Raw genomic sequence first — 22,771 nt, 5'->3', positions numbered from 1 at the left:
CTTTCTTTTGTTTTTTGCTGTGACTAGAGTTTGAACTCAGGACTTTGTGCTTACAAAGTAGGTGCTCTACCACTTGAACCACACCTTCAGTCTTCTCTTGTTACTTGATTCTATCATCAACTGTATCTTTAGTTGTCTTTTGTCAGATTATTTTCACTTATGTTAAAAAACTCTTCAACTTGTCTACTTAAACTTATATTGTACATTTATAATTTTTAATTGCATGTATTATCTTTTACTGGTTTCCTTTTCAGTTATTATTTTGCTAGAATCTGAAGTTTTATAGGTGTGATGTCATTTGTTACCTTCATGGAGGCATGCTACAAAATAGTAATTGTGAACTCTGATTTCACAATCATGCAGTCAATGAATGATGTATCATATCTCCACAATGTTGGAAATCACTAGGTAGTATCTAGTACAGCATCTGGCACTTAGGTGTCCCTTAGTAAATGCTTACTTAATAAATGTATACTGAATGAGCTAAAGAAATTCCTGTGTTACAGAATCTTACAATTGCAGATCAACTCTCTAAGATTTGTTCTCAAGTATTTATTATAGTTTGTTATCCTAACAAAATAACCTCCAAAAGACAGTGTTTATTTATGAATAGATGTGTAAAAATCTAATATGACCAATTAATACATGATTTATGGATGACAGAAACAAGATACTCATAGTTAAGACCTATAGTTATATTGAAGCAGGACACCAAAGAATAGTTTTTCAAAAGTTTTGATTTTGGTCCTCTACTATAAAAAAAAAAAATCAGCCAGTTGTGGTTGTACACACCTTTAATCCTAGCACTTAGGAGGCTAAGGTGGGAGGATCAGGAATTTGAGGCCAGCTTGGGCCACATAGTGAGATCTTGTTTTAAAAAAATAAAATAAATAGCTAATTATTTTCTTAAGGCTGTTTCAATTAAATAATATATTAAAAGCACGATTAGAAAAATAATATAATGGAAATCCACTACAGAAGGCAAACCCTATTAATGTTTATCTCATACTACTTCTCTTGGTTTTTTTGTTTTTGGTGGCACTGGGGTTTGAATTCAGGGCTCTGAGTTCTCTTGCTAGGCAGGTACTCTACCAGTTGAGCCACTCTGCCAGCTCTAAAGTTTTTTTTTACTAAAGGTTGGTTTTTTTGTTTTTGTTTTTGTTTGAACTGGTGTTTGAACTCAGGATTTTGAGTTTGCAAAGCAGGCACTCTACTGCTTGAGCCATACCTCTAGCTCATTTTGCTCTGGTTATTTTAGAAATGGGGGTCTCACAAACTGTTTCCCCAGGCTGGCCTCAAACCATGATCCTCCTGACCTCAGCTTCCCAAGTAGTTAGGATTGCAGGCATGATCCACTGGTGCCCAGCTCTTACAAGTTTTTATTCTTTGGAAGTTCCATAGGAATACCTGGAGAGTAGAAATAAGAGCAAACTAATGTGCCAGTTCTGTATTAAACAAACAAAAGAATGATTTCTTAGGTTTACTTACAATCTGAATAAAATATTACATTTATTTTGAAATTAAGCCAGCATTTGATTATTACTCATTTTCAGATAAAATAGATAATATTAATTTTAGAAATAAAACTAGTGACCAAGTATACATGTTAACAATTATAGATGCATCCTGTAAAAATAAACTTGTTCAGATTTCTATTTTATTAGGTATTTTTTTGAACTTATATTAATAACTCTGTAGTTTACTCATATCAAGGTCATAATAAGCTTTTTGAAGGTATGTAAAAAGGTTCTTTTTGAGTAATTACCCTTGGGTTGATAAACATTGATAGTTTAAATTTTACATTTGTTCTGAATTTCTAAAATGTATTCCAAAAACAAAGTTTATATGTTGTTACCTTTATCAACAGCAGCCTCTATTATCATGTTTTTCAATTGGCAGTTTTTATAGAGACTTTTGAGGAAACTAAGAATCAGGAACTGGAAAGGAAGTCCCAGATAGAAACCAACATTGTTGCACTTTTGGAGCATTGTAGTCGGGTAAGTACCATGTGCCTGTCTTGATGTCATCCTTACTTTTACTGTGATTAATTTTCCAAGTACAACCCAAAAAGTGAAAGATTCAGGATTATGTCTGCTCACTTAAACTTTTCCCTTAAATTGTGTTGCTTTTTATTTCTTTAAACTATTGATTTTTATCTTTCTAGCAAACTCAGCTAATTAGGATGCTGGGGGAGGAAGGGTGACATGTGTAGTATCAATATTCAACAATAAGTGAGGCTCTCATTCTCATTCTAATGAGAATAATTAAGATTCTCTTCTATTGCTGATTTATCTGAACTTGTAGAACAAGATTTACTCAGGAAATTTCAAAGCCTATACCTTATGGTGGAAAATGTTAGTGTATTTGTAATTTGCATTATAAATAAAAAGATTCTTTTTTCTAAATGTACCTAATGAATATCTTCAAGTATCAAAAAATGTTTATTGAAGCCTGGCACCAGTGACTCACACCTGTAATCCTAGCTACTTGGGAGGCAGAAATTGGGAGGATTATGGTTCAAGGCCAACCTGAGCAAAAAGTTCACAAGACTCCCATCTCAACCAAGAGCTAGGTGTGGTGGTTTAGTGCTGTCATCCCAGCTATGTGGGAGGCTGAGATCTGGTGCCATTCCAGCCCAGACAAAAATTTCACAAGACTCCAACTTACCAGAAAAGCTGGGTGTCACGGCACATTCCTGTCATCCCAGCTACTGCAGGAAGCATAAATAGGAGGATTGCAGTCCAGACCAGCCAGACAAAAAAGCAAGACTCTATCTCAAAAATAAACCAAAGCAAAAAGGGCTGGGAGCAAGGCTTAAGTGATAGAGATCTGCATAGGAAGTGCAAAGTCCTGAGTTGAAATCCCAGTACCAGCGAAGAAAAGTTTATTGAACACCAACTGTTTGTCTAAGAAGGAAAAAAAGGCATGATCTTTTTTCAGTATTTTTAGTGCTTTAAGACTGCAATGAAGGCCAGGCGCCAGTGGCTCACGTATGTAATTTTAGCTACACAGGAGGCAGAGATCAGGATTGTGGTTCAAAGCCAGCCCAGGCAAATAGTTTACCAGACCCTATCTAAAAAAAAAAAACAAAAAGGCGGACAGAGTGGCTCAAGGTGAAGGCCCTGAGTTCAAGCCCCAGTACCAAAAGAAAAAGACTGCAATGAGTTCCTAAAATAGTGTAGTTTTTTTCTACATTGAAATAAATCAAATGAAAAATTAATTCATAGTTTTTTATTGGGAAAATGTGACTTTCTTACTGTATTCTATAAAACATCAAAATTGAATGATGTATTTTAAAAAAATGCTCAATCAAAAACATCTCATCCTTTAACAGTGCTTCACAGTGATTTCATTGGAGAGTGAAATCAGTGGAGTTTTTTCTGTTTTTTCTTCTCTGTTAATACAGAATATAAACCGTATGAAACAGATATCCTCTATCACCAATCAAGAGCTGAAGATGATGCAGGATGACCTCAATTTTAAATCTACTGAAGTGCAGAAATCACAAAATACAGCTAGAAGTTTGACCTCAGGTGAGAAAATGGCCCAGAGTTTCACAATCTTTAGTTTTTCTATAACAAATTGGAACTTCAAAAATATACCGTATTCTCTTTGATTTTTTTGAAAGTCTCATGAAGTAGGATATAATTATGATTGCCTAGTATCCTCCTCAATTGTAGTCTCAGAATTTTTTTTCAGCTTTCAAATTCTTGATTTTATAGTCTCAACATTTTGTGACTTTTCTACCAGCTTATTAGTATTTCTTTGGTATATTTTCATTCATTGAACAGCACTTATTCCATACAGTACATCCTCGATTTATGGTGGTTTTGACTTTACAATAGTGCAAAAGCAGTATGCATTCACTGGAAATTCTATTTTGAATTTCAAATTTTTATCTTTTTCAGGGCTAGTGATAATATAGAGTGATACTCTCTTGATGCTGCATAGCAGCAGTGAGCCCAGTTAGCATCACAGTCATGAAGGTAAACAACATAGCTAAGCTATGAGGTTCAGTTGGTTAGGTGTATTAAGTACATTTCACTCTAAGTATTTTTTTTCAGCATTACTTGGATTTGAACTCAGGGCACCATGCTTGCTGAGCAGACACTGTACACTTGAGCCACTCCATAACTTGAGCCACCCCACCAGTCATTTTTTATGATGGGTTTTTTCAAGACAGAGCTCACGAACTGTTTTCCCAGGTTGGCTTCAAACCATGATTCTTGATTCTCCTGATCTCTGCCTCCCGAGTAGCTAGGATTACAGGTGTGAACACCAGTGCCCAGCAGCCTAAGATAGTTTCAACTCATATATTGGGAAGTTATCCTATCATAAATTGAAGAACAGCTTTTGCCCCATATTTGTGCTTGCTGTATCCCAGGAATGGCCAAAGATAAAGCTGGATGCTAGTTCATGTGTGAGAACAAATTTTAATCAATAATATCGTAGTACAGTAGGCAAGAGGGTCCAGAGTTAAGTGAATTCAATGTATTTGTACAGAGGTTACTAGACATTTCAAAAGGAGAATGAGGGGAAGGGTGAGAATAGCTTTGTTTCAGAGTAAGGGGATTGAAAAGTTACCCTGGGTTGGTCAGTATAAATGCTGACTAGCTCAGCTGTTGTCTGTTGTCAATTTTAGGAAGACAGGATTCTGTCTTCGTATAGAGACTGGGAGACAGAGGCCTTATTCTTCATAATGATTTCAGTTCAAATGGTTTCAGATTCTTGAGAAAGACACTCCCAAGTTGTACAACACACACACACACACACACACACACACACACACACACACACACACACACACACACACACACACACACACACACACACACACGGATTCATGAGATTCATGATTGTTAAGCCCTTTTTGGTAAATGCTCTATGAAAGGATGGTCAGGGGTCTGTTGTCAGATGTTGGTTAGAACAATTGTTCTGGCAGCTTTGGGTTTTCTCAGGTAGGTACTTTAAGTGGAAGCTTGGGTCATCTTAGTCCACTTGAATTATGTTAGTGTTTATTTAAATCTTTTAATGTGGGTGGAGGGAGGAAGCTGAAATCATTTGTGTTGAGAATTTGGTATTTTTGTTTTGTTTTTGTTTTTGTTTTTGGCAGTACTCAGGGCCTTGTGCTTGGTAGGCAAGCACTCTAAATTCTTGAGCCACGCCCCTACCTGCAGCTTAGAGTTTTTATAGGCCAAGTTTGAGACCTGTTTGGGAGGAGGGCTCAGAGAGCCTGACTGGCATTTGGTTAGAATGAAAACCTTTGAAAATGTACAGAAGTTAAAAAAAAAATCTAACTTGCTTCCTCAAGGAACTTTCAACGTGGAATGATAAATTGACAATATGAAATAATGCAACCATAGAAGTGAGCAGGAGGAGGGCCAGGCATGATAATGCACATGTGTAATCCCAGATACTTATGAGGTGAAGATTGGGAGGATCAAGATTGGAGGCCAGCAATGGCAAAAAGTTAATGAGACCTCCATCTTAACACACAAGTTAGACATGGTAGTTCATCATTACTATAATCCCAGCTACTTAGAGGCACAGGAATTAAAGCATAAAAGAGCTGGAGCACTGCTCAAGTGATACAGTACCTGCCTAGAATGAGGACCTGAGTTAAAAATCCCTGTACCACCAAAAAAAAAAAAAAAAAAAAGTAAGCAAGCATAAGCAAACATAGGAGCAACAGAAGTACATCATAGGTAACATCCAACCTAATCTTAGATATCCGGGGAAGTGCCCTAGAGGAGATGATATTTAAGTTTTTATTACTTTTATTAGTAGTACAAAGCGGTTTCATTGTGATACGTCCATGCATTCATACAACATACCACCTCTACCTCCTTAAGATAGTTTCAACAGATTTCATACATGTGTATAATGTACTTCAGCCATATTCACACCCCCTTTGCCTTCTCCTTACATCCTCCCTCCCTTCCACTGTTATATACCCCCAAATAGGACCTGTTTTACATTCCTGTTACTTATTTTTAAAGACTAGATTCCACAAATAAGATAGAACATACAATATTTGTTTTTCTCATGTCTGGCTTATTTCACTTAACATGATATCTAGTTCCATCCATTTTCTTGCAAATGACAAAATTTCATTCTTTGTGGCTGAGTAGTCCTCTGTTTTATTTATTTATCAGTTGATAGGTATCTAGGCAGATTCCATATTTTGACTATAGTGAATAGTGCTGCTATATATAAACATAGGTGTACCTCTTGACTGTAAGTGACTTATATTACTTTGGATATAAACCTAGGAGTAGATCACATGGTAGTTTTATCTTTAGCTTTTTTTTTTCTTTATTGTTTGGTGTACTGGAATCTGAACTCAAGGTCTACACCTTGAGTCACTCTACCAGCCATTTTTTTGTGTGTGAAGGGTTTTTTTCAAGCTAGGGTCTCACAAACTATTTTGCCTGGGCTACTTCAAACCGCAATCCTCCTAATCTCTGCTTCCTGGGTAGCAAGTATTACAGGAGTGAGCCACTGGCACTTGGCCTATCTTTAATTTTTAAGGAACCTCCATACTGATTTCCATAGTGGCTGCACTAATTTACATTTCCCCCAATAGTGTATAAGGGTTTCTTTCCCCCCACATCCGCATCAGCATTTATTGTTTATTTTCTTGGTGATTACTGTTCTGACTGGGGTGAGATGGAATCTCAGTGATGTTTTGATTTGCATATCCTTTATGGATAAGGATGTTGAGAATTTCTTTATGTATTTATTGGCCATTTGTACTTCTTTAGAACACTATCTTATCAATTCATTTGCCCATTTATTAATTGGATTATTTATTATTTTGGTGTTTATTTTTTTGAGCTCTTTATATATTCTGGATATGAATTCTTTATCTGATGAATAACTGGCAAAGATCTCCCATTTTGTAGGTTTTCTTTTGATTTTGATAGTTGTTTCCTTTGCCATGCAGAAGATTTGATGCAATCTAATTTTTCAATTCTTATTCTCATTTTCTAAGTAATTGGGATTCTGTTCATCAAAACATTACCTATGCCTCTATCTTCAAGTATTTTCCCTGTTTTCCTCTAGCAGTTTCAAATCTTGACATATATTAAGATTTTTGATGCATTTGGAATTGATTTTTGTACAGGATAAGATATAGGGATCTAGTTTCAGTATTCTACATGCAGATACTCAATTTTCCTTACACCATCTGTTGAAGAAGCTATCATTTCTCCAGTGTAGGTTTTTGATACCTTTGTCAAATATTAGATGGCTGTAGCTGTGTCAGGTTCTTTCTGGATCTTCTGTTCCATTGATCTACCTGTTTGTTTTTGTGCCAATACCATGGGTTTTTTTTTAACCTTTTTATTAGCATCCATCATTCTCCCTCATTGCCCCTCTCCCTTCTTAAAACAATTTCAACAGATTTCATTATTCTATTTGCATTTATGTATGCAAAGTACATCCACCTTATTTACCTTCCCTCACCCCCTCTCTGTTTACTTTCTCCTCTCCCACTGATAGCACCCGTAGACAGGACCTATTTTATGTTCCTATCCTTTATTTTTTAATGTGTGTGTTTATTGTTAAATGGGGTTTTGCTGTGGTATTTCACACATGTTTATGTACTACTTTAAACTTACTCTTTTTCTGTCACCCATCTGATCCCATATTGCTCAGTAACTTTCAGTTCATTTCAGGGCATCTTAACTATGTGAATCGTGCTATAATAAACATGGGTATGAGAGTGGCTCTATTATATCCTGGCTAACATTTCTTCATGTGTATGCCCAGAAGTGATATCTTTGGATCATATGATAGATCTATTTTTAGTTTTTTGAGGAATCTCCACACTGTCTTCCATAGTGGTTGCATGAATTTATATTCCCACCCACAGTGCGTAAGGGTTCCTCTCCACTTCCTCCCAAATCCTCAATAGCATTTGTGTTGTTTGTGTCATTGATGATAGCCATTCTGATTGGAGTAAGACAAAATTTCAGTGTTGTTTTGACATGCATTTCCTTTATGATGAGCATTTTTTGTATTTATTGGCCATTTGTATTTCTTCTTTTGAGAATTGTCTGTTCAGTTTATTTGCCCATTTATTCATTCGGTTGTTGATTCTTTGTGGGATTAGTTTTTTGAGCTTCCTATATTAATTAATTAATCCCTTGTCAGATGTATATCTAGCAAAGATTTTATCCTATTCAGTAGGCTATCTTTGTTCTAGAGACTGTTTCCTTTGCTGTGCAAAGGTTTTTTAGTTTGATACAGTGCCATTTGTTAATCATTTCTCTTAATTGCTGAGCTGTTGGAGTTTTATTCAGGAAGTTACTAGCTATACCTAAATGTTCCATTGTTTTCTCTATTTTTTCTGTGGTAATTTCACAGTTTCAGATTTTACATGAAGATCTTTCATCCACTTTGAACTGATACTAGTACAAGGTGAGAGACAGGATCTAGTTTCAGTCTTCCCTAGGTAGATACTCAGTTTTTCCAGTACCATTTGTAGAAGGAGCTATCTTTTCTCCAATGACCCTTGTCAGTAATCAAATGGCAATAGCTGCATGGATTTGTGTCTGGGTCTTCTCTTCCATTGGTTTTCATGTCTGTTTTTGTGCTAATATCATGCAGTTTTTATTACTGTGGTTCTGCATTATAATTTTGAATTCAGATATTGTGATACCTCCAGCATTGCTCTTTGCTACTCGAGGTCTTTTGTGCTTTCTTATGAACTTTAGGGTTGACTTTTCTATCTTGATGAAGAATGTCATGGAATTTTGATAGGGATTGCATTGACCATATAGATTGCTTTTGGTAGTATAGCCATTTTCAAAATATTAATTCTGGCAGTCCATTAGCATAGGATGTCCTTCCATCTCCTAATGTCTTTGTTTTCTTTCTTCAGTGATTTATAGTTTTCATTGTAGAGCTCTTTCATTTTCTTCATTAAATTTATTTCTAGGTGTTTTAATTTTTTGATATTATGTGAATGGTATTGTTTTCCTGATTTCTTTCTCATTGTTGGTGTATAGAAATGCTACTGATTTTCATATGTTGATTTTATATCCTGCTACTTTGCTGAACATGTTTATGATATCTAAGAGTGATTTTGGTGGAGTTTTTAGAGTCTTTTAGGTATGAGATGATATCATCTTCAAAAAGGATAATCTGACTTCTTCCTTCCCTATTTGAATCCCTCGTATTTTTCTCTCCTTTCTAATTGTTCTGACTAGGAATTCCAGCACTATATTTGTAAGAGTGAGGAGACTGGACCCCCTTGTCACCTTCCTGATTTTAGAGGAAACTAATGTTATGCTTTATTAAAGGAAAATTCAGTGAAGATTCAGAAATCCTGAAAAATTGAAATTGAAATTCTTGAAATAAAAGCTCTATAAGTCACATAAAAATTCAGTTGAAAATTTCTCCAGTGACTGGAACAAATAAAAGGCAGCATCTCAGAGCTGAAAACAGGTCAATGTGATAGAAAAATAAGATAAAGAAAAAGAAAAAATAAAGCATTAAGAGCAGAATATGCACAAATTCTAGGATTTAATTCAAAGAACAAACCTATAAATCATTGGCATAGAAGAAGAGGTGCAAGCTAAAGGCATAGGAAATATATTCAAAAATTAATAGCAGAAAACTTTCCAAATCTTGAGAAAAAGATGGCCATCCAGGTATGGGAGGCTGATAGGATTCTAAACATACACAGATGAGACTAGAAAAGAAATTCCTCATATCATAGTTAAAACACTAAGTATAGAGGACAAGGAAAGTGTATTGAAGGCTGGAAGGGAGCGCTCCAAGTCACCTATAAAGGCAATCCATTAGAAAAAAAGCTAATTTCTTATGAGAAACTGTAAAAGTAAGGAAGGCATGGAGTGATGGTTTTCAAACTCTGAAAGAAAATAACTGGCAACTTAGACTTCTCTATCCAGCAAAGCTATCATTCATAATTGAAGAAGAAATTAAAAATCTTCCATGATAAGCAAACAAAAAAGCAATTTATGACCATTAAACCAGCACTGCAGAAGATACTCAAAGGAATCATATGCACAGAAGAGGAAGATAAATACTATCATGAAAACAGGAAATAAATCTCGCCAGAGGAGTAGACAAGCAAGTGAGGAGCAGAGAAGAATCAAACAACATGGCAGGCGTTTCCATCTACCTTTAATAATAACTCTGAATGTTAGTAGTTTCAGTTCTCCAATCAAAGGACACAGATTGGTAGACAGGATTAAAAAACAAGACCCAAACATTTGTTGTCTACAAAATAATGTTTAATTTTAAATAATTTCAGTTGCTAGCATGTGAATAGAGCAGCACTGTCCAAGAAAAAGTGTAATGCCAACTATTTGTATAATTAAATATTTTATAGCCATATTTTAAAAAGTAAAAAGAAACAGGTTAATTTTCATAGTATACTTAACCCACCATATCCAAGATATTATCATTTCAACCTGTAATTTATATAAAAATGATCAGTGAGATATTTTAGTCAGAATATTTTAATTCACATACACTACATGTTTCTAGTGGTTGCCACTGGGATGGTATAGGTAGAGATTAAAAGCACACATACCAAGCTCAACTCAAGGAGGTTAGAATAAAGTCATGTAAAAATTGTGAGGAGTCTTTGGTTTATGAACTAAGACAGTTTAACTATGGGTGTTATTTATGCTGATGTGTAGTGACTTTGAATTACCTGTTTTTATTTGTCTACTTGGACTAACTCTGTTGCTGAGATTATTGGAAGTGAAGACTTAATTAATACTTGCTAAATTAAAAATGTTAAAGAGCCTTGAAATGAATTACAGTACTTTATCTGGATTCTTAAAATGTAAAAAGAATTTGGCAACAAATTGATGACCTAAACTGAAATGAGGCTATTTAATGTCTTTATCCCAACTTTGTAGGCTATTCTTTGTGTTATACTTTGTGTTATAGAAATATTCATGTATTTGATGACAGGGTGGGTGCTTCCTTAGACCCTGCTGTGGGAGTTTTGTAATAATTAGTGAGTGTATTATATTACTAATCTGAAATCCAGAGAATTCTGTATTTGAAAACACGAGTGCCCAGGAGTTTTAGATAAGGGATTACATATCTATAAATGCATACTGAATAATAATAGGTTACCACTGAATTAAGAACAATGATATAGGTAGACAAGTGCTGTTATACTATACATTTATGTATATTTTACACTTATACTTGTTGAGAGTTTGTGTCCCACAGTCTTATTTCTATATCTGAATTATATGCCAAGCACCTACAGGAGGTACAATCTAACTTTGGTTTAAATTGTCTATTACTTTGACTATGTGTATTTTTTTTTTTTTTGGTTGAACTGGGGTATGAACTCTGGGCTTTGCATTTGCAAAGCAAGTGCTCTACCACTTGAGCCACATCGCCAGTGTGACCATGTATATTTTTTTATCATGGTAAAAAACATATTACAAAATTCACCATCTTAGAGCTGGCAGAGTGCCTGCCTAGCAAGTGCAAGGCCCAGAGTTCACCCTCCTAATACAGAAAAAAATCACCATCTTAACCATGGTGCAGTGTGGTAATGTGCACTGTATGCACATTGCTGTACAACAGAACTCTAGAACCTTTTCATCTTGCAAAAATGAAATTTTATACCCAAGGAATAACTCCCCATTTCCCTCTCTCCTAACTCCTGAGCCATAATTCTACTTTTGTTTCTATGAATTTGACTACTCAAATACCTCATATAAATGGAGTCAGATAATATATGATTTTTTGTGACTGGGTTATTTCACTTTGTAAGGCTGCTGAATAACACTCCATTGTATGTATATGCTGTATTTCTTTACTCATTCATAGATAGACATTTAGATTGCTCCACCACTTGGCTATTGTGAGTAATTCTGCAGTGACCATTTATGTACGAGTATCTTCAAGATTCTATTTGCAGTTCTTTGGGATATATATGACTTATGAGTATTTGCAAATCTTTCATTTTTCTATAAACTAAAGAATTTTATGTTTTATTACAGTGCTATAAGTTATCATTTGTTTAAGATTAATATTAATTGAAGTTTTTTTCCTCCCTTAAGCCATCTTTGTGTAACAGCTATTAAGGTATCAACACCAGGAAACATATTCAATGATTAGGACTTAGTATTCTTTGTGTTTACGTTTCATTTTAAAAACTAGTCATGTTTTCTCCGAGATGTAATGTTGAAAAATGAAAACTGGCTTCAATGGAGGTAAAACTCCAGTTCATTACTGTTATAAAAGATTTTGCTAAGGCATGACTCAAGTGGTGCAACACTTGCCTAGCAAGCCCAAGGTCCTGAGTTCAACCCCTAGTACCTCAAAAAAAAAGGTTTTCTGAACAATTTCCTCATTAAGAATTGAATTACCTAACCCCTAAAATTAATTTCACTTATTAAGTAATTTTTTTTAATTTAAACAAAGCCTATAATTGGTCTTCCTTTCTTTTCTTTACATATCCTGTACGTCAAGAAATGTTTTACATCTGAAAGTCACCATGAGAGACTTATATTCTTTGGTACCTTTCAGAGATAATTAGATTAGAAATAATGTGATTTTATATTCCTCTCTTGTAAATTGCTTCCCTTTTTACCCTTGAGATTATAATTGGGTCACACAAGATTTTCCTAGTGTACTCCATTGTTTTTTTTAATAGGGCAAAGGGATAAAATTGCTTTTTAGAGGGTGAAAGAAATCCTTCATATTGGTTTGTAGTCATCAAAAGGGTCATTGTACATAATCAGATACACAGTGTATCTATGATACAAAAATTTCAGAGGAAAGAGATGATTGGCAAATAGCCTACAAAAGTTTCCTTAGGGGGCTAATAATGAATAAGGGAAAAGTTTAGAGACAGTGGTGTACCACATAGGTAAAGGAGGCAAGGAATCTGTCAGCAATAGTTTTTATTTATATTTTTAGAAAGGAAACTCCAGGGAGTAAACAAATGTGCTGATGGCAGAATATTTCAGACACATTTCCCCAGGTCAAAGTGGTTCCTTCTGAGATTTTGCTACTATGTACACACTGCTTGGTAAACTTTGCAACTTCATAGCATATCAGAAGGAACTAGACTGTATCCTCTTCCTGTCTCTTCCCTTGGAGGAGCTTTTAGCTTTTCAAAAGGACCTGTTGTTAAAGGAAGATAAAGTTTACCCAATACCAACCAGACATTTCTCTTTTCTTTAGAAAAATTTGTTTGTATCGTTCTTAATGTGTATATTCAAATTAAATTTATATATTTATATATTTAAATTAAATTTGCATTTAGGTTTATTTACCTTAAAGAGTCAAAATATCTACAAGCTAAGCACATTTCCTATTTAGAGAATTAAAACACCGTAAGTCTTTGTGACTTTGATTCTTATTATAATTGTTCCAACCCTAGTAGAGATATGAATCTAAATTAAAATTCTTTGCAATAACATTTAAGTCCTGTTGTATATATATTTATAGGTACATATATGTATATTTTATTGATGTGTGTCAATATGGTTCAGTTTTAAAACTCTCAAGGGGATAAAAGAAACATTCAAGGAATGCTAGTTTAATTATACCAACGTTAAAATATTTGGTTGTATAACAGCTGGGGTTTGAACTCAGGGCCTCACACTTGCCAGACAAGCACTCTACCACTTGAGCCACTTCACCAGCCTGATAACAACCTTCTTATCAATGACTTTAGGATGGTTAAGTGGTTAAGGAGTGGAGCATATAGCTAGGAAGTGCAAGGCCCCAAGGTCAAACCCCAGGACCACAAAAAAAAAAAAATCACTGACTTTTGAAGCATTTTTTTACTGTTCTTATATTTATCTAATATGAATATTAAGTGCTACTTAATATTCACTATACTGTATTTCTTTTTTGTTTTTGTCAGTACTGAGATTTGAACTTAAGGCTTTGGGCTTGCTGGAGGTACTCTACCACTTGAGCCATGCCTCCAGTCCAATTTCTGTTACTTCTTCATAGGCACATGGTTTCTTAACTCTAGATTTCATACACATTGATTTATTTTGGTTTGGTTTGGTTTTTGAGATAGGGTCTCACTGTGTAGCCCAGGCTGTCCTAGAACTCATTATGAGGTCAAGCTGGCCTCAAGCTGGTGATCCTTCTACCTTAGCCTCTCAAGTGCTGGGATTACAGTATATGCCAGCATGCCCAGTACATCGATTGTTTTCCTTGGAATACTTTTACCTTCTCCTTTGTTCCATCAATTACTAATTCTTGAGGTCTCATTTGAAAGGCCTGTTGCATTCTCTTGACCCCTACCATATGCTCTGTAGCATCCTGTACTGCTCATTCCTTAGTCATCCAGATTATAATAATAAATGCTTCCTTAATTGCTTGGTTCTACCTCTAGAATGTAGTTGTGAAAACAATGTCTCTGTGGGTCTCTATTGTATCTATCTGTATCTTCAGCATCTGGCTCATGGTAGAAGCTTAATGCTTTTGAATGAAAGAGTAAGATGTACATATACTTGTGCACAGTCAATCTTTATTGTGCATGGATCCATATTTGTGAACTTTTCTGCTCACTAAAATCAATTTGTAACTTCCAAATCAACACTCGCAGCATTTTCATAGTCATTGCTGGACAAGTACAAAGTGGTGAAAACTTTGAGCAAACCAACATGCGTGTTCCCAGCAGAGGTTATAAAAAGGCAATAGGTTGCCTTCTTATTTCAGTTGTACTGCAAACAAATTTCCTTTTTGCTGGGTATTTTAGTACCATTATTATTACGATGATGATGATGATGTTTAAGATGGCCCCCAGGCAAGGTATTGATGTGCCGGTTAGTGTTCTTAAGGGCAAGAAGGTTGCTATTTGCCTTATGTAGGAGATGTGCATTGGATAGGCTTCATTTATACATAAGTTGTTGACCATTGGCTGTGAGTTCAATGTTAATAATCAGCAACAACAAATAAGATATCTTTAAACAGACACACACATAAAACAAGATTGTGTATTGGTTAGTTGACTGAAATGTTGTGATCAGAGGCTGGTAAGAACAAGTCCTGTGTTTCTCCAGGGAACAATAGTGTAGTGTTTGCTAACTCATTGCTCATGGTGACTTTATAGAAGATAATTGCCTCAAACAGGAAGAATTGAATGTATATGTAATGATAAAAGAATAATTATAATTATATATTTTTGTAACTTACTGTTTTTTCAATAGTGTATCTGTGTATGTATGTAATGACTCTGTTAAAAATAATGGGTCTTGGCATGGTAGCATATGTTTGTAATCCCAGCACTTGGGAGGCTGAGGCAGGAGGATGGAGAAGTTGAGGCTAACCTGGCCTATGTAATGAGACCCCATCTCAAAATATATTAAATACCAAAAAAAATCCATGTGTGTTTTTAATGTTTTATGTGCATAATATATGTCAGGTTAAACTATTTATCAGGAGGATATGTGGTTGTTTTTCTTCTTAATTTATATGGTCTCACTGGTCACAGTGAGTATATATTATTTTGTAGATACTCTTGTAAACATGATTTTTAATTGTTACATTGCATTCCCTTATATGAAAGGAATAAAAGTTTAGTTATGACCTTAGCTTCCTGTTTTAGACAGTCAGCGTCTGCAGTTGGATCTGCAGAAAATGGAGCTTCTGGAGAGCAAGATGACCGATGAGCAGCGCTCCCTGAAAAGCAGGATCAAGCAGATGACAGCTGACTTGGAGACCTACAATGATTTGCCAGCCTTGAAGTCATCAGGTGAAGAAAAGAAAAAGGTGAATGCTTAGCAGTTGCAAATTATAAATAAAGTGGTGATTTCTTGATTTTAATTTATATGTACTTTGCAGGAATTACTATTTTTAGTTGACTTTTTTGGGGGTGGGGGAGGCTGGGGCTTGAGTCCTTCACTGCTTGAGCCATGCTTCCAGTCCTTATTGGATAGTTAAGCTAAGAAAAGGTAATTAAAAATTTACATGTATGATTGGAATTTAGAGTGACCTGAAGTTTTAAACAGTAGACAAAAATTTAGAAATAAGTATAAGGTACTTCTTAATACAGACCATTTCAATAGATGTGAACTTTGTTTAATTAAGATTTGTTATGACATCTCCCAAGTTAAAAACTTGTCAGTGTTTTTCTGTGGCCATTTGCACTAATTTAAAGTAAATTTTGCAGGGTAGGGACAGATATGAAAGCAGTAGTTGAGTTATTGTATAGTTAATATAACCATAGCTTATAGTTCAAAGGATATTTTTACAAATGAGTCTTAGTGTAATTATAGTCTTGGTAGAATTTTACCAATATATAGTTGTTAAAATTATTTGAGCCAAATATGATTTATATTGACTTACTAGGTATTACAGTAGCCTGTTGTTTACCTCTATTTGGGTCTGTCTAGAAATTACATCAGGAAAGAACTGTATTATCAACCCGCAGAAATGCCTTTAAGAAAATAATGGAGAAGCTGAACATCGAATATGAGGCACTAAAAACACAGTTGCAAGAAAATGAGACACACTCTCAGGTAAAAGCTTTAAAAAAATAACTTCGTAATTCATTTCTCCTTCTAGATGATCTGTCCTGTTCTCTTAATCTATAGTGTTACTTCAGAACATTTTATATACCTGGTTTATATACCTTCCAGGTTTTCTGTCTTTGAAAACAGCTGGGGTCTATTCCACCTCTCCTCAGAATTGACTTTTGCTTTCGAAGGCTGGCTCCATGATACACACTGTCATGGACACAGCTGTTATGATATTCAGGATAATAAGTTTAAAGATTTTCAAAAGTAAAGCAGCGGGCCGGTGGTGTGCGTGTCTCAGGTGGTAGAGTGTCTGCTTTGCAAGCATTAAGCCCTGAGTTCAATCAAACTCCAGTCCCACCAAAAAAATTTTAAAAGTAAAGCAGAAACTTATAATTCTTCATATGGAAACTTTGAAGATCCATAAAAAATACAAGTAAAATAAATCCTAGTAACTAATACCCATCAAACAATAGAGAGAATTTTTGTTGTCATTTTGATATAGGTCTTTTTACACACATATACATACATGATATATGTACACACACATTTATATCTACATAAATACACATTTATCTCTGTATATTTATGGAGGTGGTATAGTGTGCATATTATTTGGGTGCTAATTTTTATTTTTAACTATATATCAATGCAGTCAATATATGTATTTTCCCTTGTCAATATATATTTTTTCAAAAAATAGGATTTTTAAATGATATATAATATTCCACTGCAGACTACAATACAATTTACAGAAACGGTTTCCAGTTTGGAACATAGAGGTAATTTCTACTTTTAAAATCATTCTAATAGTGTTCTATGAAGAATAGCCTTATCCCTGAAGTTTTTGGTTCACATCTCTAATTATTTGCATAACACGCACAGGTTTATGCCTTATAGCACCTTTTTCATATCACTCATCTTACTGATAATTACCTGAGCAGTATTTGAGATCTTACAGATGTAAGCTCTGAGAGGGCACTGACATGTCTGTCGCGTTCATTTTATTCCCAGCACCATGCTGTGAGTTCAACCTAGTAGATGTTCAATTAATTGTTTTTGAACGATTGATTAAAGCATTATGTGTCATATACAGATTCAGTAATTATGGTCAAGAAAAGATTGGTCATTGTCATGTCTAATTATTTTTTATTAGCAATTTGTACATATGACTTAAAAGAGTAAATGCATTAAATATTTCCTCCTTTGCTTTATAATAGAAATATGACCACGGTAAGAAAAAATACTGTCATTTGATTTCCATTATATAGAGACAATTGTTACTAATATTTTGGTGTAAAGTCCTTTTTTGGGGAGTGGGGGCTGTACTGGGTCTTGACTAGGACCACACCACCAGCCCTTTACTGTTGTAGTTATTTTTCTGATAGGATCTTAGATTTTTGTCCAGACCAACCTCAGACCATGATACTACTTATTTCTGTTTCCTAAGTAGCTGGGATTACAAACATGTACCACCACACCTAGCCTAGAATCCTTGCAGACTTTTTTAGTTTGCATTCATACATTAATATTATTTTCACAAAAAAAGAAATAATCTGTGCATGCAATCTTTAATTTTTTTCTTTAAAAATTTTAGCATCTCTTTAAATGACATTTCTGGAAAATTAGCTGTTTCATTACCAACTGCCATTAAAAAAAAACATATACTGTATATTCTTCTTGAAAGAAGTAGTCTCATGAGAGTTTGCCATAGCTATTATTAGTAGCTTAGAAATCATTAATGTGCATAATTCAAATTTACTGTCAGTCTGGATCTACTTCATAATATACAAACCTAGATACAGATTTATAAGTGGCAAAATTGAGTTTATTTTGAATGGGGATGAGTGCTGGAGAAGAAACATAAGAAAAAGGTTGTGAGGTTGTTGTCTTAAATGGTTCTTGGAAAAAAATACTGATACTTCTTCTGGACTGGTGGTCCTTCTCTCTACTGAATGATGATTTAAGGTGGAAAACACTGGACAAAGCCTTTTCTTAGAGTCACTTAGTGGCTACCTTCTTTATTCCTACATGACGGTGATAATCATATTCTTTCCTCCACATGTTAGTAATCAGAAATCAGAACTTAAGCCCAATTTCAGATATGTTGTCTTTGTGAATCCCAGCCAGTCAGCTTAAGTCCTGGTCTCTCAGTCTTTTTACAACCATTTTCTCAAAAACTGTTTTTTTGCTATTTATAAATAATTTCACATAACAGATTATTTAAATAAGTTATAGAGTAAAAACAGATTTCAAAACATGGGTTTGTGCTTCATGGTTTCTCTCAAAACAAATTAATAGGTAGATATTTAAAATAAAAGGAATTTGACCATTTGACATGGTGTGATTTTTATATCATTATTCATGTAGCTCTTAAGAGGGCTGTTGCATTATAAGAAGGCCACTTCTGTATGAAACAAAGAGAAAAATGTCTGGTACTTGACTTTGCAAAGGTTATTAGAGATTTACTGTCAAAAAGTGCTGACTGCTTCCTTAAGACCATCCTAATTTCAAGGTCCTATTTGGGAGAGATAGATCTGACTTAATAGCATTAACTCACAGCAAATGTAGCTTGCATAATTAATTAGTTATGATTCATGCTAATATCCAGATTAATCTCTTTGGAGGAAACAGTGGGATGGACACTACATCCAGACTAAACTTACGCCCTGAAAATAATTTAAAATCAGAGCAGAAAGAAACATATTAATGTTATTTCAATTTCCTACTTTTTAAAATGTTCCTTACTTCTTTGAAATACACAGGCAGACATTATTTTAGTGTTTCATTTTTCAGATAGTCCTTTGCTTAGGAAAAAACTATGTGCATCTTAAAAAAGAAAGACCATAACCCAGAGTTTCAAGGTTAATTAAATCAGAAAAACAGTTTAATTCTATAACAGTAAAATTGTCTTCTGAGGAAGCAACCATCAATATAATATCCACATTAGCTTCCTGTTGATGCAGAAATTATTGTAACAGTGCCAGCTTTTTACAAACCCTCTTATAATCTTCACCCTGCAGCTCTGCTCTTATCGCAGCTTGTGGAATTAGACAGGAAACTTAGCCCTGGAAATAAGGAAGGTTTTCCCATATAGCTGAACCTTTGACAGTGTTAGAATATATATTACTTTCGTGGCATTATACTTCCAGATTTCAAGGAGAGATTCCCATCGTATCCCATTTTTCTTGTTAAAGTTCTTTTAGGGAAAGGAATCATAAATTATCTTTCAGTTGGCATGTTCATTGGTATAATAACATTTTAAATATTTCTAATTAAAATAAACATATAAGTAAAACTTTCTATACAATTCAATATTGTATTAATGTATTTACTATTGTTTAATCTTTCCTACATTTTTATCTGTCATAGCCTTATCTCAATAAAATGCAGAGTTGATCAGCTTTTAAATTGAGTGGTTTTTTCCCTATTCTCTTAAAAGGGTATGTAATTATTTAGAATATAAGCATCAGTTAACATTTTCCCTTTTTGTGTTTTTAGCTTACAAATTTGGAGAGAAAGTGGCAACACCATGAACAAAATAATTTTGTGATGAAAGAATGTATCCTTTAAAATGGTTCAAATGAACTTCACTGAGTTTTTTTCTAGGAATTTCTGTAAAGATTCAAATGAAAATTCAGTTCAGCACACTGTCAAATATCTAATATGTACAAAACTAACAAAACTGGGTGAAGCATAAATGAATAATACCTATTTTCAACTCTTCAGTTTGTGTGTGTGTGTGTGTGTGTGTGTGTGTTAAGGAATACAGGGTTATAATGCAGTACAGAGAATAAATACATAGGTTTGGGAGTCAGAGGTATAATTTTTAATGTTGACTCTACCACTTACAAGTTATGGTCTTTGGACAGTTTACTTAATCTGTTTAAGCCTCAATTTTTACCACCTCTAAAATGTTAATGCTTCCTTGTCATAGTAATCGGGAGAATTAGATACAGTTATATGTATTGTTGTTTATGATGCTGTTCCTTGGGCAACAAAGGATGATAATCAAGTAGGGTCATGAGAAGTTTGACCTTTGATTTCATCCATAATTCACCCAATTCAACTTCAACTTATTTCTACTAAGTAAGGAGTACAGCATTATAATGCAGCATAGTTATTAAGTACATAGGTATGTAACTATTTGGAATATGAACATCAGTTAACATTTTCCAAATGGTAAGACCAAATATGGACTAATACTTAAGTCCCATCTTGTTCTTTCCTTTTTTTTTTTTTGGTGGTACTGGAATTTGAACTCAGGGCTTCACACTTGCAAAGCAGGTGCTGTACCACTTGAGTCATACCTCCAATCCAAGTCCCATCTTCTTACATATCTTTTTTGTGTGACCATTAAGGAAGCAGCCACTACTGAGGTCATATGATGTAGAGTTATAACAAACATCTCCCAAGATTTATTTCCTGTTCCCTTTGACTCATTCAAGGACATCTTTCGTTGAAGATCCAGATCCTGACTCAGTGGTAGAATAGGTTTATCTTTACGATACTGCTGAACTTCCCCTTAGGGGCAGCATGAACACCATCTTCCTCCAGATAAGATATAGTAGGGTCTCTGTTTCCAGTGGTATGATACCTTAGCTTAAAAGCAGAAGACTCAGTATTCACAAAATGCTTCAAGTCCAGCACTCTGTTTTTATCCATCCAGGATAAAATCCTGTTTATTGAAACAGGGTGAAGTCTAGAAATGAGCCTGAAATTCTGTGTAGTAGTCTTTTAAAAAAATGAGTTTTCTGAATACTAGATTGTTCTAAGACCAGAATTAGATTGAGATGCTTAACATTAAATAATGAAGTGTTTATTCCGCAAGTAAACTTTTTTTGGAACAAGTTTTATTTGGCCTCTTAAGTTTCTATTTACTTTTCATCTGTTAAAATGGCATATTACATATTTTTACAGTACTGGGGTTTAAACTCAGGGCCTTGTGCTTCTAGGCAGATACTCTACCACTGGAGCCATGCTCCCAGACCTGAAACAGCATATTATATCTTACAATTATTCTTACTGTGCTTTTCTGAATTACCTGTGCTCAATAACACCAATATGATTTAGTTCCTTTCTGAGCCACAGATTATTTTTATTGACAGTGTTCCTCCTTAACTCATGTAATTAGTCATAGCAACTAAGAGTCAAGAGAGTGATTACCAGCCAATTATTAAAAATGTGACCAAGCAGATTGCTGAGTACAATAAAACCATCATGGATGCTCTACATAACGCTAGCAGAAACTGAGTCCAAATCAACTGATAGTCTTTATACAAGTGTCTTGTTGCTAAACTTTATTCAACCCAACTAAAAGTAAAGTGGCTTACCCTTGAAGAGTTACATGTAAAATTTCTGAATGCTGTATTTCTGAAAGCTATAATTTTTGAAGAGAGATAGCTTAAATAGTATAATAGTTCAATAAAATGTTTGCAAATAAAAGTATCACCTTCTTTTCTGTGATGTTTGTATTTATTTTGTGGTGGTGATAAGAAGTATCTCAAAGAACCAAGAGATGAAGAAATGAAAAGTGACCAACCATTAAGATTCATTTAATCTGGTGTATCCATCTATGGTAGCAAATAAGATCATTTTTTTCATGTATTAACACACTAGGAGAGAGACAGGGAAACTGATTCTGATTTAGTACTTATATCAAGATTGTCAGCTTTTTTTTCTAGAAAAAGTAAGATAGAAGGAAGATTTTTAGTGTTGGGAGTTTTACTTCTCAAATAGGGTATATTTGATGTGCATTCACAAGCATATAAAGTCAGGCAAATATATAGCACATAATATTTATATATTATCCTAAAGATTTTGAATTTAAAACTTTTAATCTTTATTTTACATCCTTAAAGTATTTTCATATATATGATATATGCCAGGAAAAAGATGAAACTTAAATGCTGCACTCATGGTGAGCTCTATTAGAACTGTGACGGCTACTATTCATTTCCCTTGAGTGGGCATTCACTCTCTTGTATTGTTAGAATGAGTCATAAGTACATTAATTTATAAACATTAGCCAAAACATTTGAACTATATAGCATTTAGACAGCATAGCTCAGAGGAGTCTGGGAGGTATTATAGTAACTACAGATGTATCCTTCCTTGTGGGGCAGGAATGAGTCACCTTGGCTAGCATAAAATATTCTTTAAAATCATCCTCCTTTTGTTCCATTAACATGTTCACCAAGTCAGTCTTCTCAGCGTCCCTGAAATACATACTGGTTTCTTTCCTCTGCATACCATAAAATTTATTTATGCATGCTGAT

At 34.4% G+C, this 22,771-nt stretch overlaps 1 protein-coding gene across 3 annotated transcripts in view; it reads left to right on the top strand.

Annotated features, from left to right (window-relative positions):
• Ift74 (intraflagellar transport 74) overlaps window positions 1-21,950 on the top strand; it is an 84,085-nt gene extending 62,135 nt beyond the window's left edge. For 2 of the 3 annotated variants that reach the window (XM_074051682.1, XM_020186412.2), the window contains 6 exons: window positions 1,900-1,997; window positions 3,407-3,533; window positions 15,584-15,747; window positions 16,371-16,496; window positions 19,995-20,055; window positions 21,628-21,950. In XM_074051682.1, coding sequence (XP_073907783.1) covers window positions 1,900-1,997; window positions 3,407-3,533; window positions 15,584-15,747; window positions 16,371-16,496; window positions 19,995-20,055; window positions 21,628-21,746 — 695 coding nt within the window. In that variant the 3' untranslated portion in view covers window positions 21,747-21,950. Of the gene's footprint in view, window positions 1-1,899; window positions 1,998-3,406; window positions 3,534-15,583; window positions 15,748-16,370; window positions 16,497-19,994; window positions 20,056-21,627 lie in introns of those variants that run through there. The other variant, XR_012440417.1, reaches the window with a different exon arrangement.
• The last annotated feature ends 821 nt before the right edge of the window (window positions 21,951-22,771 follow it).

The sequence above is a fragment of the Castor canadensis genome, chromosome 13, assembly GCF_047511655.1.
Source record: "Castor canadensis chromosome 13, mCasCan1.hap1v2, whole genome shotgun sequence".
Taxonomy (NCBI): Eukaryota; Metazoa; Chordata; class Mammalia; order Rodentia; family Castoridae; genus Castor; species Castor canadensis.
The sequence above is the reverse complement of the archived record's forward strand: the minus strand, read 5'-3'. Positions and strand labels throughout refer to the sequence as shown.